General features: G+C 45.1%; 1 protein-coding gene across 2 annotated transcripts in view; it reads left to right on the top strand.

The window, feature by feature from the left end:
• PRRG2 (proline rich and Gla domain 2) overlaps positions 1-20,505 on the top strand; it is a 214,329-nt gene that overhangs the window by 191,936 nt on the left and 1,888 nt on the right. For both annotated transcript variants that reach the window (XM_069605176.1, XM_069605177.1), the window contains one exon: positions 8,437-8,592. In XM_069605176.1, coding sequence (XP_069461277.1) covers positions 8,437-8,592 — 156 coding nt within the window. The remainder of the gene's footprint in view (positions 1-8,436; positions 8,593-20,505) is intronic.

Below are 20,505 nucleotides of genomic sequence, written 5' to 3' on the forward strand. Positions count from 1 at the left end.
CCACCTTTGCAGAAAACTGCATCCAATGTATGACTGGCAAAATGTGTTTTCTCCTTTTGACCATCGGTTTAAGGTGTGAAGTAGCCTTTAGGGAGGTCAAAGATGTGGTAAAACTTTAATTTCCTTCTTGGAACCGAATGGTGAAAGCTTCAAGAATGATTGTGCCGCGATTCCACTACAGGGTTGGCTACTGTGTCTATGAACCTGTCTGTGAAAGTCAGACTGTAATAAGGCAGTCTGTACATGAACTGGAAGAAAAGATTGGTTTAATGGCCGAGGATGAGTTGGATCAGTAGTGTTTTGAAATCTAGAATGCCCATGGGTGGTGGGCCTGTTGACCTGGTTCGGTGTTCCTTGTGTGCCACGACTGTCCCTCCCATGCTTTTGCCTATCCGTTTTTTTTTCTTTTTGAGGAGTTGAAATTATTTGGAATGGTCTTTGTGTGCTACCTGTGTGACTTGGGGGGGGGGGGGGGGGGATGGTGGGGGGGGTGGGATGGGGAGGTCGTGGTGGGGGGGTGGGGGGATGGCGGTGGGGGGGATGGGGGTGGGGGGTGGATGTGGGGGGTCGTGGTGGGGGGTCGTGGTGGGGGTTATGGGGGGGTCGGGGGGTGGAGGGGCGGGTGGGGTGCAGGGGGTGGGGGGGGACGGGACGGGGGGGGTCGTGGTGGGGTGGGGGGGTAGGACCCTCGTCGGGGTTAGGACCTAGGATTACGTAGCTATATTGCAACAGAAAAGGTGTCCTACCCATTCGATTCTTTATGCATAGCTTCTGTACCAATTTTCACCTCTTCCACTGTCACTTTTATTTGTCATTTCATTAATTTCAAGTATAAAAAAACATGTTACTTATTTCAGTAAGTTTTTATACATAGTGACGGAGGTATATTCATGAAGGTAGTGAAAGATTATTTTCGCTCCGATCAACCATCATATACTTCATTGTTTAACACATACAAACATTAAAAAGTACCGGTATAGTTCGCGTGCATATAATACATAAACCAGTCTTTCAATCTTCTGAGACATACAGAAAGTTTGTATTTTTTTTAATTTTTTTAAAAACACTTTATTTTTGGAACAAAGGCAGAGACAAATCTTAAACATTCAGAAATCGCAATTTAACGTTCGTATGGAATCTTCGTCTGTCTGATGTTAACCAACAATAACCAAGGTCTCTTCGCCAACGAGTGTTCTCATTTTTCATTAACAATTCCCAACCCTCGTTTCCCCCTTATCCCTCCAACCTTCCCCCCCCTCCCTGCTTTAGCTAACACCTCAGAATATTATTAAACATAACAGAGATCAACATATGGTAAGGCTCCTAGTAACGTTAGACCTGTGTTCATCCTTCTTATTGTTGATGGCTCTCATATGACATGGATACTCCTGAAAAGCCGGGGTTTGAAAAAGTGGGCTTCTCTGTCACTACAAAATCGTGGAATGGAGTCCAGGTCCTCAGGAATTTTGGGTACTTTCCGGCAGTAAGTGCACATATTTTCTCCATGGCCATCACTCCCCAAATCTTGACCCACCACCATGCCACTATTGGGCCTTCCTCCTTTTTCCAGTTGTGCGCTAAGGTCATCCTAGCCGCCGATAGCAAGTGGGTGATAAGAGTAGCCATTGCCCCTGACATTGCATATTTGCCCTCTATCGGGACGCCTAGTAGGATGGTTTTTCGGGGACATCGGGAGTGCAACCCCAGTGATGTCTTTAATGTGGCCCAGAATCTCCTTGCAATAGACCACTGCTTTGGGGCATGTCCACCACATATGGATGAAGTCACCTCTCTCTCCACAATTTCTCCAACAGTTTGGCGAGTAGGCCTTAGTGAATTTGTGCAGACGGTGTGGGGTCATATACCATCTAAGATGCATTTTGTAGGCAGATTCTTTTATCGTGGTGCATCTGGAGACCCCATGCGCCCGTGACCATATTTTGCACCATTCATCTTCGAAAGTTTGTTGTTCTTTCATACACACTCATGTAAACAATATAAAGAGGTGAGCAAATAACACCCTCGCCCACTGTCTAATTTTACGAAAGATAAAGTGACTATTCTTTTGTTGATACTCAGATTTGGGAACTTATCGTTTACTGTGAAACCCTCTCTCTGAAAATTGGTGCAGAACCTATGCACAAAGAATTGAATGGGTAGGGCACCCTTTGTGGTCCTGTTTCTTTGATGGAATGTCGGCCACTCATCTTGTGGGCCTCCTCTTTGCGCATAGACATGAAGCAGATGTTGAACAGGTTGCGCTCACCGCTGCTATTTTACCCATTGGCATTCTCGCCATGAAGTTTCACTGCAGCCGTTTTGGACATTTTAAAAAAAAATTATATGTAGGTTAGGGTTGCAGCACCCGGGAGCACAGCAAAAATAAGTGCACAGTGAGACTGGATAAATCAAGTAAACACATCTTAAATGTGGACAAAATGTCCAAAACCAGGGACACCTGGTCTCTTTGTGTGCCTATGTTTGCCACGCTACAGGTGCAACCCTTTCCTTTCCTGCTGTAAATGTTTATAGAAGTTGGTGTTCCACTGAGGGTCTGCGCCACCATATCATTATATTATTCTCCTAAGGTGAACACAAATACTTTACCCCATGCTTTGCTATATATACATATATAGTTGTGGTTTGGGGGGGGGGGTGCATGGTAGGGTGAGGTGGTGGGGGCGGGTTACATGGGATAGGGTAAGGGAGGACACCTCCCCAATAAAAAAAAAAAAATCAAATGAATGTGGCCAAAATGGCTGTGGTGAAACCTCCAGTTAAAATAGCTGGGGTGAAAACATTTGAAAACACTGTTGTAATGCGTCCAATCTGCTTCTGGATCCCATTTTTTTATATTGTGGTCTTTGGTTGATCCTGCCTTCACTGTTTTATCTTGTACGTTGGTAGGAACCAGTGTGCTAAGGGTTGTGGGTGGTTACTTCCCTGGGCCCGGTTCCTTGTTAAATAATTCTAGTTTGTCATATGGTTGCTTGCAGAAACGTGCATTGTTGATAACTGGGTATGCCATTCCTGTGTAATGAAGCATTTGTTTTGTCAAAAGTTTGATAGTGCTGTCTGCTCCTTGTAGCTTGTGGTTGTGGAGATCATCCATTCTCTTTTGGAAAATGCAGGAGTTCTGAGAGCAGTGCTTGCATCTGTCGATTGCTGTCTGGATTGCATATGGACCGCTCGTTGTGTTCTGCTGATTTCTCTACAATTGGTTTGTGTTGTCTGATCTTGCCTTGCCTCCTTTGCACTAGATTGCATGTTTCAGTAATTTAAGAGGTAGAGCTAGATGTAGAATGTTTGGTCTTGGTTCGGTTCTCTCCCTTCCCCGTTTGTCTTGGGCAAAATTGTTGGGAAGTCGAAAGGGTCCATGGTTCTTCGGAAGTTGCTTTGTATGTTGATGTGATAGCAGTTTGCTAATTCTTTTTCGGCTCTTTCCTTGGATGGACCATACTGAAATGAATTGCCTATAGAAATTGACTGTATAAGTTTAGTGAATGTGTTTGTGGTAATTTGTCCTGGGCCTGTACTCGGCTCACTGTTGGATGTTTGTGTTGCATTCCTTTGCCACAAAGATTAGGTGCTGTCCCTCTGGGATGAAGTACCTGCTGACTCAGTGCAATTGCAAAATAGCAATGATAGGGTGGCTGGCCCATAGGAGTAGATTCAGAACTTCTCCCCCCCCGCCCACTGTTAAAACCTTTTTAACAGAACTCTGGTGGAGTCAATGGTGTATGTTACCCATTGATGCTGATCAAGCACTCCGTAAAGATAAACACAGATCATCCACTGTCATGTAGCCAAAGGAGGATCTAGTTTGGGTGTCATCAGGGAAACCAATAATACTTGAAAGAGTGAATAAGCTGCCCCATAACATACAAATGTTCAACAAAACCGCAGACAAGAAAGAGCCCTGGGGGATACGAAAGGGGTGGGATCTTATAAATGATACCGGTTGGAAAGAAAAGACTGACTCTAGGAAAAGACGGTTTCACAGATTCTTTCCCCATAAACAACCTGAAGCAACAGCAGATAATAAATGGTGTTGAACGTGGCAGATGGGGCAAAACGGACAAGGTAGCTACAGATTCAATACAATCTGGAACCGGACTAGTGATTACTTTCTAGGTTTTCTTGACAATATAAGGAATGCGGTCAGTGTGCTGGTCCGAGGGCATCTAAAAAGGGTTTCTTAAGGATGGGAACTAGTCTAGTCTGCTTGAAGGCCTGAGAAGCAATGTCAGGAAAAAGGGGTGAATTTACAACTTTCAAGATGGCAGATGCTATAATATCGGATCCATCGTCGCTTAATTGTACAGGGATCTAGCAATGATCCTCTCCGAGGGGCCACAATCAGTGGGGTAACTTCTTGGAAGAGAGGAATCGGCTACTTCGCCCTCTACTACTCTGTTCGTCTGGCCTACATATCTTGCCAATGAACCTCAATATTGATCTGACGCACCTCCTACTATTCCAATAATGTGGCTTGTAGAACTCTCCCAGTGGCCCCTATGGCTAAGAGCACCCCAACTTTTCCAGTACTTCCAACTAACACACACCTCTGCTAATGCACCACACTGATCTGTTGCACCCCTACTCTTCTTTTGTAGCCCACACACAGAACTGCCACTGTACCTCTGTCTTGACATTTTCTCCTCCTTGCTATCAGCTCTATCATGTGTACACAACCCTAGCTATTAACATTTTGGGTGGTGGTGAAAAAACACCTCCACCCTCCCCGACACCCCGTAGCCCCCTTGCTGCTCCATCTTCAATTAACACTCAATTTACCTCCTCGTGACCCTGCCACACATATACCTTTCTCAATAAAACTGCATGCCCCAAGGATCCTAGGTTAATCCATCAGTTTATCAACTAATAGTGTATTTGAGTTTTATGTCGTACTAATGTCCAATGAACTGTACCTGATGTGTCTGGCTGTTGCATTTTTCTAAACATACCTGTAGGTGCTACACTGACAGTACAAAGATGGAGGGGCGATGATTTTTTTCCCCCAACCCTTGAGGATGCAGCCCCCGATCAACATTTGATTTGTGGGCTGTAGACTGAGACTGGTAACAAGCCTAGTAATTCATGCAAAGGCCTGTGACAAGTTTTGACACTCCTCCCCGAGGGCTTCCAGATCCTCTCTAAGCCCAGGCCTAACCGGCCCGGGACGGAGTTGCCCTGATCTTCCCTGACTGGTCCCTGCTACAATCATACCCACTCAGGCCTACTCCCCTTTTGAATGCCCAGTCTGCAGGCTTGGTGTCTCTCCTGTCATCTCTCGGACTCTGGCCACCACCTACAGGTCACCTGACCATGTCTCCTTCCTCTGAGTGGGCTGACCTCACTTCTTCTCTCCTGGCCTCTACCTCCAAGCTACTCATCAGAGACTTCAATGTTCACCTCTACTCCCCTGATGCGGCCTCTGGACTTTCATGCAACCTCTGACTCTTTCCCTCTCCATTCTTCCCTCCAGTCTGATGCACTCAGCCAGACACACCTTGGATGCTCTCATCTCTGCAGACATAACCATCTCTAACCCTCTCAATCATCTCTCCTGGTCTGATCATGCTCTTCTGTTCTCTCACCTGGACCTCTTGGGTCCCCGGCTAAGCCCCCTCCCTCACTGCCAGTCTCCGTCTTTAGAGCTATGAAGCGAGTGTCAGTTGCTGCTTTTTTCGCCACCTTCACTCCCCCTCCAACTCATGCCACTGACTCTCAGTCTGACACTGCCCTTACTAACCATCAACTCTCCATCTCCAACACTCTGGACATCCTTGCCCCTGTCATGAGGATCCACATGAATCCTGCCTTCAAGCGCAAATCCTTGTATGGCTCAGACCTGGCCTCTCTGAAACGCAAGTGCAGAACAGCTGAGCAAAGTGGCATGCTTGTAGTACACCCTCTGACAAACTGGCCTGCCGCCTGCTCCAAAGGCAATAGAGACTGTCCATCTGCTCGAAGAATAGGGCCTATATCCAAGCCAGCATCTGAGGCCACTAACGCAACTGAACTTTTAAAAATGTGCAAGGAACTTGCCAATCCTTCTGCAGTCTCTACTTCTCCTCTGCCTTCTCTGGCCTGCTGCACTTCTCTAGCCTCTCGATCGTTAGTAAAACTCAGGTCATGCTGTCCTCTCTCTCTCCTATGCCGCACCCTTGTCCCTCCTTCTCTGCCATATCTCCTGATGCAGTTTCTAGACAAGTCCACTTTATGAACGTCTCGCCCAAACAGGTGCTCCCCTGCTCCTCCAGAACTATCAAGGACAACATTGTCTCTTATGCCAGCCTTGGTTGATTTCTGCAATCACGCCTTTGCCACTGGATCTTTCCTGTCCCTCCTCGCACTCATTTGTGCACCCTCTCCTTAAAAAGCCTTTTTCAGTCTCTTCCTGTCCGGCTTGCTACCGCCCTATCTCCATTACTCCCTTTCTGTGCAAACTCTTGGAGTAGCTGGCCATCCCAGCTCATCCACCATACTGAATCTGTTGGTTGTCTCCATGACCACCTGTCAAGCTTCAGAGCTGCCAGAGACTCAAACTGCACTCCTTAACGCCCATGAAGACTTGCTCTCTAATCTCGATTCCAACTCTCCTTCCATTCTCATCCTTCTTGGCCTTTCCTCTGCCTTTGATACAGTCAATCATGCCACCCTTATAAATTGGTTCTGTGATCCCTTGGCATCACAGACCTGGCTCAGGACTGGCTGACCTCCTTCCTCTGAACGATCTTCCCAAGTTCAACTGGGCCCTTTTCTCTCCTCCATCTCACTCTCCACCTCGGGGATCTATTCTCTCACCTTGGCTTTTCAACACCTATTTTGCCCCCCCAGCCCATTTGATCTCTGCCTGCTCTCCTAACTTCAATGTTATGCGGACAACATGCAACTCTTCAGGCGTCCCTCCGGTCTCCTCCTTTTCTGGACTGTCAATTAGCAGTGCACCATGCCTGACTAGCAGACAACCTCAGCCTTAATGCCAGTAAGACTGAGATCCTTCTCATTGGGACTTCAGCTCACTTCTTCGCTCCTACACTCTGGCTGCCCTACATGGGCCCCCTCCTTTCTCCCTCCTGTGAGGCAAAAAATCTGTCATCTTCGAATTCTCTCCTCACATCACATACCTTGCCAATAGGACCCACTTTCAGCTGCACCTCCTCCGAGGCATTCTCTTTCCTCACCTTGCCCCAGAAACTCAATATCTCCAGAGCTCTGGTCTTCTCCAGGCTGGACTACTGTAACTGCCTCAACCTACCCAACTCCTCCCTTCGTCCCTTGAACTAATCTAGAATAGGACTGCAAGCCTTATCCTTGGCTTCAAGCCCAGGGACCGCATCGCTCCAGCCCTAAAATAACTCCAATGGCTCCCTGTTGCTGCAAGGATAAAGTTCAAAACCCTCTGCATCATCCACAAGGCTTTCTGAGGCCTGGGACCCCGCTACATCCAACTCTCGCCCTAAATACCTCCCTGCTAGAGCCCTTCGTTTGTCTAGCTCCAACTGTGTGCAGATCAGATGATTCTTCAAGCAGAGAGTGGCAGGGGGGGGGGGGGATCTTTCTCCTCTGCAGGTGCCTCCCTCTGGAATGGCATCCCTTGAGACTTGAGCCGGATCTCCTTAGGTTCTGCAAGCTTCTCAAGACCCTCCTTTTATCCTCTTCCTTCCCTCTCCCCTGCTAATGTTCCACTACTGCCTCTTGGCTGGCTGCCTGGTTCCTTCAGATTCTTACAGGGTACCAGATCCTCCCCTACCAATCAACCCCTGCAATTAGTCTCCTCTGACACCGGCCGCCCCCATCCCCCCAACCTGCACTTGCCCTTTGGGCTCCCTCCCCTGCACTAGCCTGGCTTGGCCTACACCCCATAACCCTTCCAGCCCATTTCCCCGCACTTAACATGTGGACCTTTCTGATATGTGATATGGCATTTATAATGTGCCTGTACACAAGTATTTCTAGGCGCCCTTGCGCTCTCTTCTCCCTTTCCACCTAGCCTCCCCTGGCACTCGCTTAACCCCCTCCCCTACACTTCTGTTTACTGCACTTGCACAATCCGAATGTCACAAGGCCTAGTAGGACTCATTTTGTTTGTCAACCCTGCCCCCGCCCTTTTTTGTCTTGCTGCGCCTTGAAACACATTGTGTATAGGCACATTATAAAAACCCATTAAATAAAATAAAGCTGTAGTGCCAAAGAGCAGACATGCGCTTTCAATGATCACCTAGTAGCACCCTGTTCAGATTTTAGTTGCCACACTGCTTAGGGCAAAATGTTAATATGTGATGGAGAGATGGGATACATATGCTCGGCACAGCGCTTACTCGTTGGGAATGGGTCTAAAACATCCCACCATTCTAGTGTAGCAGGATTGTAAAGTATGGGTGTGCATTCGATTTTCATTGTCTCTTTTCTGTGCTGTCTTGATATTAGAGTGCCTGTCCGCCTCACTGGGATCGTGCCACCTACAGAAGCTGTACCATTGACTCTGCTGCCAGGAATGGAGCCAGGTGCGCCTGGGCTGCCCTCGTATGAAGAAGCACTGGAAGCCTCAGGCACCTACGACGCACCCCCTCCGCCATACCAGAGGTAAATATTATGTAATAACTCTGCACTCACCATTCAGTCATACTTAATTGTTTGTTTTATTTATAATGCGCGCCAGACCCGTAGGTATTAGGGCGCAGAAGGCATAAAGAGGGTTGTTCAGTTTAGGTTACAATGCTGTAAGGTATATGTTAAAATACATTAGATTACAATACGCTGGAGTCTGAAGCTGTGTGGTGTCATATACGTGCAATTTTAGACAAATTAAGCATAAACATCAGGAACATTATGTACAAAAAAACCCAGATAGCAACAGAAGGTGTAGGTAGGGACTAATCAGGTTAGATGTCGTTTTTTTCCTTGATCCAGTGGATGAGGTTGGATCTGAAGCGTAGGTAGGGTAAGCCTTCCCTTAAGGAAGGTGGGAGTGAGTTCCAATTCTGAGCGGCTTTGACCTGGAAACTACTTCCACCAGTTATTATGTCTTTGAATCTGGGCACTATGAGGTGGTTGGCTGTAGCTGTTTGTTCCATAAATCTGGAAGTAAGGTATTGTGGGGCGGCTTGGTGTAAGCATTTGTGAGTTAGGGAGACTGTTTTGAGGAAGATTTTGTCTTTTGTGGAAAGCCAATTTAAATGTGCATTTCTTTTTTTAGCCATAGGTTTCAAAATCAAACCTTACAGCTCATGATGAAAGATACAACAAGAAAATTAAGAGAAATTATAGGAAAATACTTTACTAATGGACAATATCATAAAATATCAAGCTCTACTTCAATAGCAAGGGATGATGCACTGGACTTGAAGCACAGCATTGCGAAAAGTCCACGTCAATTAAGGGGAACAATGCATTGTTGTATCTTCACTCATCCCATCCGTCCCTCGCGTCTTACAACTTGTTAGAAGATTCGGCCTTCTTGGCCATTAGTTCAAACATTGAAAGGTCAACAAAGCCAAAGTCAGAGAAGTTTGGGTGCTAGACATCAATCTCCCCCACCAATCATCTTGGATCAAGGTTGAAAATTATGTAAAATGTTTCGCCAGCCATTTTGACCTCAAGACCTTAGGATTAGATGAAATGTGTCTTTATTAGTCACATAGCCTGCATTGGAAGTCCTGAAGGTCATCTTTTTTGCAGACTTCAATAATTTCCTTGGTAGGGTACAGATTAAGCCTCACCCGCAGTAAGTTAGTCCGCTTGTACCTGCATGGAAATTTGGCAATGTAGAGCGGCAATGAACCCCTTGCTCTGATGTCTCTGAAGTTATTTCCATAGAGCTTTGTCTAGATATTTATTAACTTATTGTCAGAAGGCTTACCTTGCCCTAAGGTGAGATTTCCCTACCTGAATAAAACTAGGGAAAGTCTGAGTCAAAGAGTTCAATTTAAAAATCTTTGTGTCCAAAACCTATCCTTGCCCTCGCAACTTAAGCTAGTCAATGTGTAGGGATGACAATAATCAATGAAATGGTGCTCAACACAGTCTGAGCTGCTTCCAGCTCTAAGCTTCCTCTTCAGCTCTCCTCCCCCAAGTTCAAGAAAGTCGCACAAAAGTCTTGAGAGTACCTTTCTCAAGTTCAAGAAAAAACAGATCTGCCCACTCCTCAGGATGCCCTTCCCCCCCAAGTTCCAAGCAACGCAGTTCATTAGAAAAGGGTCTTGCGGCTCTGTCCTTAAGACAAAGACCGCATTTGTAGTTCCTCAGGTCTCGGGGTTCCCTTCCCCAAAACTTCAATGCAGCAACTGATATCGGTTTCAGTCTTGCAAAGCGCAACACAACTCCAGGACAACTTGACCTTCCTTCTGGTTTGCATCACAAGCTTACTTGTAGTACTCCTTCTTGGTCTATTTTACAATGTCTTTGGCATTCACAATTTAGGGCGCTCTGGTCTAGGTGCAGTTGTCCGACCACATGGTGGTCCATCACAGGTCATGCAACTAGGAACCCTAGGCTCTTCAGCTCACACAGGTTCTTTTATATTTGCCCCTGTGTCCAAATGCACCTTCACTTTGCTTGTCTTTGTCTGCCTCTTGGCTTTATATACAGGTTCACTCTCTGCTGGTTAACCTCTTGGCTGTACCATTATGTGTCGCACTCCTCTTCCCAGTCTTGAAGCACAGTATTCATTCCCTTTCGGGCAGTCTTTTGTACATGTATGAAACAGGCTAAATGCACGAAACGGTCTGAGTGGAAACAGGATTCTGAGGCTAGTAGCGGGCGCAAACACAGTGTAATCAAAGGTGTAAACATGAGGGACAAGCAAGAGGGAAACGAGTCACAAGAGGGTAAGCGTGTCCAGAGAAGGGCACTTACCCAAGGTTATGGAGGTGAGAATATGGAGGACCCGATTACTAGGTGAGGTAATGTTTTGCCCTTTTATATTGCCACCCAGCTACTTTGTCTTGCTGGTTGTAATGTTCCCCCCAGGCTTGTTCTAGTTTTTCTTCAGGGTTCTTGGATGGGGTTAAATCCTCTATCGGCTGTATTATTTTCTGAAAGAGTTAATGCGTTTCAGCGCCGTAGGCATGTGTAGTGCTTCTGAAATTCAGTGCTTGAGCATCTCTTATTTTTCATCCAGGAGTACGGAGGTCTGCTACACCTTGATTTGGTGTCCTCCATTAATGTTTCAAGTTCTTCCCGGTTGTGTGTTTTTTAGTTTCTTCTGGTGATGGTTTGTTCTTACGGAGTCCAAATCCTGCAAGATGGTGTGTTGGTAACAAAAGTTTTTGAGGTGGTTACTCCACAGGACTGAGGATGATGGGGGGGGGGGGGGGCTGTAATCGCTAGCCCTTCTTCACAGAAGATTACATTGAGTGTGTAGCCAGCAGCATGCGTTACTACCTTGACCATTTGTTTTAAGGTTAAAATTGTCAATGTAGGAGCTTAATTTGTTAGGTTTCATTTTCAATCTCACACCAGATATTAAAATCCCCAAGAGTGATATAGTGCTACTGTTCCAACACAAGGTTAGCTAATGCATCAGAGATCCCCTGCAAGTGTGAGATGAATTGGAGGGCTGTCTGTATATGAGCAGGAAGATTGGCTTGATTTGTGACCAAATGGAAGAGGAGAGCATCACAATCTATGATGTCCTTGAGTGACCCTACTGAGATTCTGAGGTATTCCTTGTATGCCATAATCTCGCCTCCATTTACCTATCCGCTTAGCTCGAAGGCGTTTGAATATGTTTGGTGTTTCATGGGGAATCATTTTATGGTAATCCTGTAGACATTCTGTTTATTACAAAAATACGACTATGCCTCCTGTGCTGCGAATCTATTGGATCGCTGTTCTGTGTTTGGACACAGAGAGAGCATTTATCATGGAGCATTTCTTATACTTTTATTCTGGATCCCATTTTGGTGTGATTTGTAGCTCTGTGATCATCTCATTTTTAGGGTTATTCTTGTTCTTTGTTTGTGGGATCTGCATTGGCAGGGGTTTTGGATGGCTTCTTCGCTGGAGTGGGTTCCTCATTGAATAGTTCTAATAGGCTGTGTGTTAGGTCACTGTGTTAATTAATCTTTTGGCCCTATTGCAATGCCTGCTAGGCTTATGCGAAGTAGGGAGTGTTATGGTTGAAGATGTCTAACATTGCTCCATGATCCTCTTAGCTCGTGGTGGGTGAGAATTTCCATTGTTCTATGGAAAAGGCACATTTTCTGAGGTTCTTGTTTGAGTGTATTGGTCACAATCTGAGTTGTGTGCTGACCCTTCATAGTCTTCGGTGTGTGATGTCATTTTTATGACCGACTTCTGCTGCCCTCCCTTGTGCTATGGGTTGGGCGTGTCGGTAGGTTAAAAAGTAGTGTGAGATGCAGAGTATTTGGTCTTCGTTGTCTTCTCTCCCTTCCGTAAGTAACTTGTGTGGAGTTATGTAGTTAAGGGGCCCATGGTTTGTTGAATAGTGTTTTGTTTATTTGTGAAATCGTGTGCTAGCAATATGAGCTTGTCTAACCACAAAATGAAGTTCACTGCAAGCACAATGTGCTAAGGTAACTCTACTATGAATTTCAGTGTGTCTTCTAGCAGCAAATTAAATTGGTATAGCTACACAACCATCAAAAAATAGTCATAGGTGCCCCTATGCGCGAACGAACACTGTACCTTTCACATAAGGGAAATATCGATTTTCATATCCGTCTTTGTTCCGCCTTTCCCTTGGGAACAAGAGTACCAACAGCAACCCCAGACGTGTTTCAGCCTTGTTGGGCCTCATCAGTGAGGTGGAGCTGTGCCTCTTGTTCAGAAGATGATTACCATAGCATTTCGGTGCTGGACTGCCAATGTAGGCGGAACAAAGACTGATATGCAAGTGGATATTTCCCTTCTGTGAAAGTTACAGTGAGCTAAAGTGTGGCTGCGCATTCTTGAGTGGGTACCTTTCCAAACAGTAGATTTTATAGCTGTGTTGGAGGGCGCCTATGACTATTCTAGCTGCAGTAAAACATTCACTGCCATCAAAGCATTTTGTCCAGCAATGCAATGAAGTTATCTTGCCACAAAGAAAGAAGAGTATCTACACAGCGAGGATGGTGTATGAGCAATCTCTAGCCACAAAGAGGTAATCTAGATATGTAATGGAAAATTATCCAACGGCAAACTGAGTAAATTAGTTATCTAGTGTGATTCTCTTAGCAGCAAATGAGATTAAACTAGCTCCATAATGAGATTGGCTAACAGGAACAATGAAGTTGATCTGGCTACACAATCAATCTGTTTACCAGCAAATGATAACTAGCCACACAGCAAAGAACTGGGAGTTAAATGAGATTGGTTGGGTTAGACATAGAACTCCATGGCACCATCATAATTCTAACGTTTTAAATGTGTTATCTCATTTTTATCTTGCAGCAAAATAAATGAATCTAGCTATTCCAATACATTATCTGGCAGCAAAATCAATTGAACTGGACATAATTAAAATAAAAGAAAAGTGATATTTCTTTGATGGTGGCCCTACTGGAAAGAGTGGGAGTTCTGGGAGCGCCAGTAAGTCAGTGGAGTCTGAGGTGGCTTGGAGGATTGAGATGTTCCTAGAGGCAGTGACGAGGGCTAAATAAATGGTGGCACCTGGAGAAGGGCCTTGCGTGGGTACGATTGCAGCCACAAGATTGGCTGAGTGCCATCTGGGTGTAAATAGTTAGTCAAGTCAACAAGGATAAGAAGGGATAACATTGAAGAAGGGAGGAGTTTAAAGGATTATGAACATAGTATTCAGATCTTGTGGGCGGAGATAATATAGTTGGAGCAAATCGGCATAGAATTCCACCTGTACTCTTTCCTCCCCACACCCCCAAAAAACGTATATTTGTTATGGAGTAATTTATGAGAAATGCAAGCACAACAAACCATTTTAGAATGAGATCCAAGCACTCTGATCCTATCGCATGATTTCCAAAGGGCAAAATAAAGCTAGCTTGCGTATCGGCCAAGTCACTTTCTAATATTGGATGAGGAAACATTGCCTGCATGGAGTTTTCTCCATTCTCACAATCACATGACCACCATCGCTGACATGCAGCATTACAAAACCAACATTACCATGAGAGGGTATTTTGGAGAAGTCTTAAAAACATCGAGTGAGGCTTCAGAGACATCCCGAAGGGAATTCATTCGTACAATTTAGCAGAATTATACAAATAAAATTAAAACTGTCAGATGTAATCTTAAACTGAAAGACGCAGAGGTTGTCATCCACCCTATTCGGTAAATCAGATGGGACATTCTGGGGTTTAGTGAATTTTAACGAGAGGTAAGAAGTTATTCGAAAAGAATCCATTACTAGAAGTAGCATGGATTATTTATTAAGAACAATTGTATGCCCAACCATCGGTGTGATTGTGATGCTGGAAATGCATTGGAGGGACAGGGACTCCATGTCCTTGTCCTGTACTCCCTTATCCTGTGTGTTGTGTAATGTTCTGCACAAGAGTCCATGTGGGACTCCTGGCAGTCCAGCTCTTCCTCTTTTTGATTGTGGTGAACAGACCTTTGGGATACCCTTATGGCACCCATGGGTGGGGGGTACAACCCTATACCCCTAGTACATGTTTTTGAAGACCTGTGTGTGGCCCATATAGCAGGGTATGGGTTGGTGGCAACTCCTTGCTGAATTAGGCAGGTGCTGTGAGTATCCTCCATTTTGGGATACCCAGGCCCTGCAATTGGAATCGGTTGATTCCTGATAAGAGACAAGATGACCCCTGTGGCCTCTTGCTTTATGTATTGCCTGTTACCTTGTTTTCCCAAATTCCTGGCAAGCCCTGACTCTGTCTCTTCCCCTGACTGGCTGTTCCATATATGGTATTGTGGGTAAATCCAGGCCAGACTGGCCTTCCCAATGACTATGTTGTGGGTAGACCCTTGGGGAGGGACCTGGGTGAATGGAGTGTGTGACCAATATACATTTCATGTAATGGGTGTCTGTTTTGTAGTGTGTTCCACAATGAATGAGACAGCCCTGCCCGAAACTTGTATGAATGCAGTGTGGAGTGCTGAATGGCTGGGTGCTTGTCCCAATCCACATTCCTTATTGTGAGTCTGGGTGCAGAAGAATGGCCTGAATGCACTGTGAGCCTGATTGCCTGCCTGCCTGCATGAATGCCCTTCTGAATGATTGGCTGCCTGAGCCTGGCTCAGCAGTGTGAATGAGAGACAGAACAGTTTATCTGGGGACCTCTCATTTACTGGAATTGTTCAGAAGCTGAAGTCCAAACTTGATGCTTACCTTGAGGCACAGCTAGAGGAGGAAGGCTTTGCTGCTGCTTTTCTTTGCAATCCAAAAGCTGTTGTGTCTCTAAGAACTGATCCAAGGGAGGACCTGGCTAGGAGACCTCTTCCCGAGCTACGAGGGAACATTGTACACCTGCTAATTTTCACCAAGGCTCCCTGGAAGTCGATCATCGAAAGGCTGCCGACCGGAGACTGGTACCGCTGAGGAATCTGAAGTGAAGCGCCCAGACATTGAAGTCCATTGTCGTCGACCGAGGTTCAGAGGACTGCTGTCACCTTGTCGACCGGAGCCGCAACGCTCCATTGCCTGACACTTTGAATCAAGGACTCCTTTGCTCATCACCGTTGACTGCTTTGTCCTGCCAGAGAAAGTCCAGGTCGCTGACGAACTGAGGAGAATCTGCCTGTGGGTTTCCCGCCACCCGAAGTCCACGAAGACGCTGACGAGTTCCGAAAGCCAACCGTGGTTGAGTCCCGACGCCAACCGCTGATGCCTTGTTGGGCCTACGTTCTTCATTGACTCCTTGCGGCAACAAACTATCATTGTCGAGGTGCACCGCATGCCTCATCTTTGCAGGACATCCACGACAGATCGACCACCACAAGGACCAAAGCTGCTGCCTCAACAACATTGTTCACCCTTTTCTTCGAGGAATCTCGATGATCCGTGGCTCCTACCTTAAAGGGAGTTCACTCAAGAAGGATCCGTCGACTAACTGTGCTAAACCAGGTACATTGGGGTAGTAGAAACTTTTTAGAAGGAACCAAGACTGTATTAAACAATATATGGACTGGGCTTGTCAATGTACTTTATTTACAGGTTGCCCAGGTGGGGGCTAGGGGGGATCCTCACACAACTGTACCTAGTGGTAGGGGCACAGTATTATGCCATTTGTTTAACCCACTTGTTTTCCTCCCAAGTCTATTGACACCTTTTGCTATTGATTTGTATGCCATTTGAAACTGTCAGCGGTTGGTGCATTTTAATGGAATCAAGAGCAAGTGGGGTACCACATAGAGACTGTATATATTTATCGTTATAGTATTGCCTGAGCACAAAGTGTCTTATTGTGTATTTAACTTGCACCTTATTTATATAAAGAACTGCGTTATCACTAACATAGTGTGTGGACATTCCTTTGTGGGCGCTTGGGGACAACACTGTACTTAAGAACCAGCCTGCATCACCTCCTGAGAGCTTAAGCCTTGATTACTCTTCCATTGCTACCCTATAGAGAATCTTGTCTGGGCATGCCCTGTGCTTCTACTCTACCATATAGAGGGCAGGAGTACAGACAATCCCTCCTCCAGTCTGACTATGTCCTCACTATTTTCCTGGGGAAGACCCCCCTCCCATATGGCCTGGAGACGGCAGCCACTAACTGGTCCTGGGGGCGGCTATATTAGGGAGGACCATCTGGGGGGAGTAGAGAGCATAATTTTTTCAGAGGAAAACGCATACCCCCTTTTTTCCCCTTCAGGGATGTTTCCTCAGTCCCCCATGCCTTAATGGCATATTGTTGCACTCATTCCCCACCTACTAATAGATCTATTGCAATTAATCCTCAAACTCTCATTAGAAGGCAAATGTTAACAGCTAGGAAGATGCAGGGAGTAGTGTACTTCAAGTAAATCCAAAATGACGGACATGAGAAAGATCAACAGAATAATGTGCATCATGAAGAACGAGTGACCAATGCAGTGGTCTAGTGGTTGACAAATGAGTAAGAAAGCTGGGAAATTTAAATATGGCTCGGATGCAGCTGATTACGAGAAGGAGAGGGGCAAGCTGCAGACACGGGACTACCTTGCAACCCGCAATGCCACAGAGCACCACGCTGAAGGCAAGCATGCCATGGCAGACAACCTGGAGGTGAATCTGAGAAGAGAACTGAGAAGCAAGTGGGTGGGCAGTCCCTTGCTGAAAGAGAAAGCAGTGAGTACCGTGCACTGTGAAAGCTGACGCAGTGAGTGCAGCGCTTGATGGGGGCACACAAACCCAGTATGCCAAAGCCAGGGACAGCGGAGAAACACTGGAGACAACCGGTAAGCAGTTGGAAGGAAAGTGTTACCAGCGAGTGTATTCACTATGCAGAAGCAACCAGTGAACTTAAAGGGACCAAGTGGGTTACCGGGTGGCCAAATAAAGTAAATCCCTTCTTCAGACCACAGCGTGAGGGAAACCGCACCATTATTCAAGAAGTGAGACTATTAGCAAAGCAAGTTATCCATGGGTTATTAAACTTTAAGCTGAAAGAAAGAGTGACTTGTATGGATACATCCTGGCAAGCAAGTATGTCAGGTGAAGTTGGGTATCTGTATAACAAAGAGTATCTTTGCAACAAAGTCCTGGCAGGAGAGCATACCAGGTTAAGATTATAATAAAGTCCTGGTAGGAAAGTGCACCAGGTGAAGTGAAAGGTAGGCATTTCTGTGCTGAGGCCTGAGGGAGAGTATCCCAGGTGAAGACCAAATAACTATAGCAAAGAACTTTAAGCAAGGCCATACCCTTGATTTAAAGAACTTTTATACAGAGAGGGAGTCCTTAGGAAGAGACCTACCTTTGGGATTTTCAACGTGTAAAAGGGAAAGAGAAAGCTTGGACTAGGGAGTCGAGACCCCAAGAGAAGCAAATGCATCAAGGGGAGAAAGCAATCCTCTTGGAACCTGATTATTCTTTTGACTTGGTGAAACGTGATATAAGGAATCTGGGGAAGAAAGATGATCTCTGGAACTGTGAACATTGTTCATTGGAAACCTTTTTGTTGGAGTGGAACTTTTGTGTTGAACTTGAACATTTGAGCACTTTGAATAAACTCTAATGTGTAAGAGTATTGACTCTTGAATATTCAAAGTGTGAGGGCCAGAATAGGATTACGGACTCTGGGCAGATATTGTGTTTGGACATCTTTGTTTGGGGTAGGGAAATGCTTCCTAGATTAGGGATAGTTTGGTATTTTCCAACCACCATTTATTTGGCTCAGAAACGTTTGTAACCACAAACCTGTCTCCTCTGTGTCCCCTTCTCGTTCCTGGAGCCTCAAAGTGGACACAGATGACCCCTTGCCTGCGTCCTCTGAGATTTGGAAATTGAAGTTTGAGGATATTCTTCAATCTGTTAAGAAATGTAAATTAAACCCAGTGCCCCCGGTGCTAATGGCCTCTGTAATCTGGTTCTTAAAGAAAATCCCCTTGGATGGGCTAACATCTTATTCATTTTATTCTTACAGAATTTGAAGGAAAACAGAAACCTGCAGTCTTGGAAGTGCTTGACGATAGTACTGATTTTTAAGAAGGGTATGAAAGAGGACCCAGTGATTAGCCTGTTAGGAATGAGAATCATATTCCTCATTATGTTACTGTCGCTACAATGGTTGCTTATAGATCACAATAGTTATTGTTAGTTTTGTTAGGCATACATGTGATATTAAACTCTGTTGTGTACATCACTGCATAGAATTTGGAATCTCGCTGCCCCAAGCAGGTTGGGTTCCAGGTTCTATTTTATGCCAGTTGGTGTGGGGGATGAGCTGGGGGTTGTTGCTCAACGGTGCTCATCTTACCGGCCTACAATAAAGCCTCTTGTTGAAGCTTTGAAACGTGTGATGTGTCTTCACTCCTGTTGACGGTTCATAACCTAGACCTATTGCACTCCTTGATGGGGAAAATCTTTTTCCGCCATTGTACTTGCCAACCTTGAGGAGTGGGTAAAGGAAAATAATAACCTAAATTGTTTTGGAAGGGTATAGGAACCATGCAATGTGGATACATTCCAAACGAAATCCAGCAGTCTGTTAGGAAGTCGTCTACACCCATTTATATGGCCAGGCTCGATCTCTCCTTGGCCTTTCACAAAATTAATAGACAGAAGCTGTGGCGCAAGGTAGCTAAATGGGGCCTCCCCAGCTATCTATTGACTATACTGATCGCACAAATACACAATTACAAGTTCGATTAAACACCCAAGGTCCCTTATCAGCTTTAATTTATACAGAGGCCTAAGGCACGGCTGTTTTCTTCTCCCCTTGTTCAATTTGTATGCCGCAGACATAGAGGGTATCTTGCTAGGGGCTGCTCTTGCCTCAGTGAGCGCCCTGATTAAACTTTATGAAGGGAAAGTGGGCCAGCCTTGGTATATGGAGTGGAAATCTATCAAGAACTATTGGGCTTTGACTTCTGAAAAGTGGAGGGCCTAACTTGCTTTTATGTATTTGGCCTCCCAAATTTTGTTCTGGCCAGCGCAATCCGCTTTGAGCTAGGGCTTTCTTCCCTCAGTTAACACATGTTTTAACATGGTTAACATTATGTAGAAATCTTGAAAGGCCCCTTGCCAACTCATTGTACGAATTGATTAGTAGAAATATTGCATGTCACAAAACGTGTCTGATGGAAAAGTGTGAAACTTCACTTGATATTAATAGTTTGTCTTGGGAATCTATGATAAAAGAATGGGATGAAACAAAAAAAATACTCTGGATTGGTGCGTGGCGTGTGATAGTATTAAATCCTTTAATTTGTTCAACATAGCTGCAGATTTGAGCATATGCGCGCAGTGAGAGGGCGTCGATGCGTCCTGTAGATTTTGCAATTGAGCCATTGAGAGTCTGAAACATGTGATTGACATGCCCAGTACTATTGAACGTTCAAACCATATGTTTTGTTGATTTGATATATGTAAACACTCCTTTGTTTTAGGGAACATTTCTGCACGTGAATCATTTTAGAACATTTGCTAAAATTGACCTGCGCCCTTATTCCTTTTTTAAAAAAGATCAAGTTTATATCGATGGGGGCATAGGCAATATGTGGTTATTCAATTCTTAAACAATTAATCACACTTTTAAAATCGTGTTTAGCTGAATATTTTTTGTTTAATAAGGATGTAGGATGTAACAGTTGCTAATGTGTACGATTTGTTTTAAACCATATCAGTTGCCTCCGGACACTGTTAGCTGGAAAGATGTCATAAACCATTGCAAATCTGGACATTCCTACTTTAGAGATGCTTAAAACTAAATCTGGGACTGGAGGAAATACCTTTTTTCCAAATAATTCCATGTAAAAAAGACCATCAAATTCCTTAATTTTTTTTGGAGGCTTTGGAAGCCAGCTTCTGATGAATCACCCAGGGGATTGTCCAAATGGTTGGAAGAGAGGGGCTTAAGTAGTTTCAGCACATGATTAGTTTGTTCTAAATATCAATATTTCATACAAATGCTA

Source organism: Ambystoma mexicanum, chromosome 1p (assembly GCF_040938575.1).
Source record: "Ambystoma mexicanum isolate Mex_15411 chromosome 1p, UKY_AmexF1_1, whole genome shotgun sequence".
Classification (NCBI taxonomy): domain Eukaryota; kingdom Metazoa; phylum Chordata; class Amphibia; order Caudata; family Ambystomatidae; genus Ambystoma; species Ambystoma mexicanum.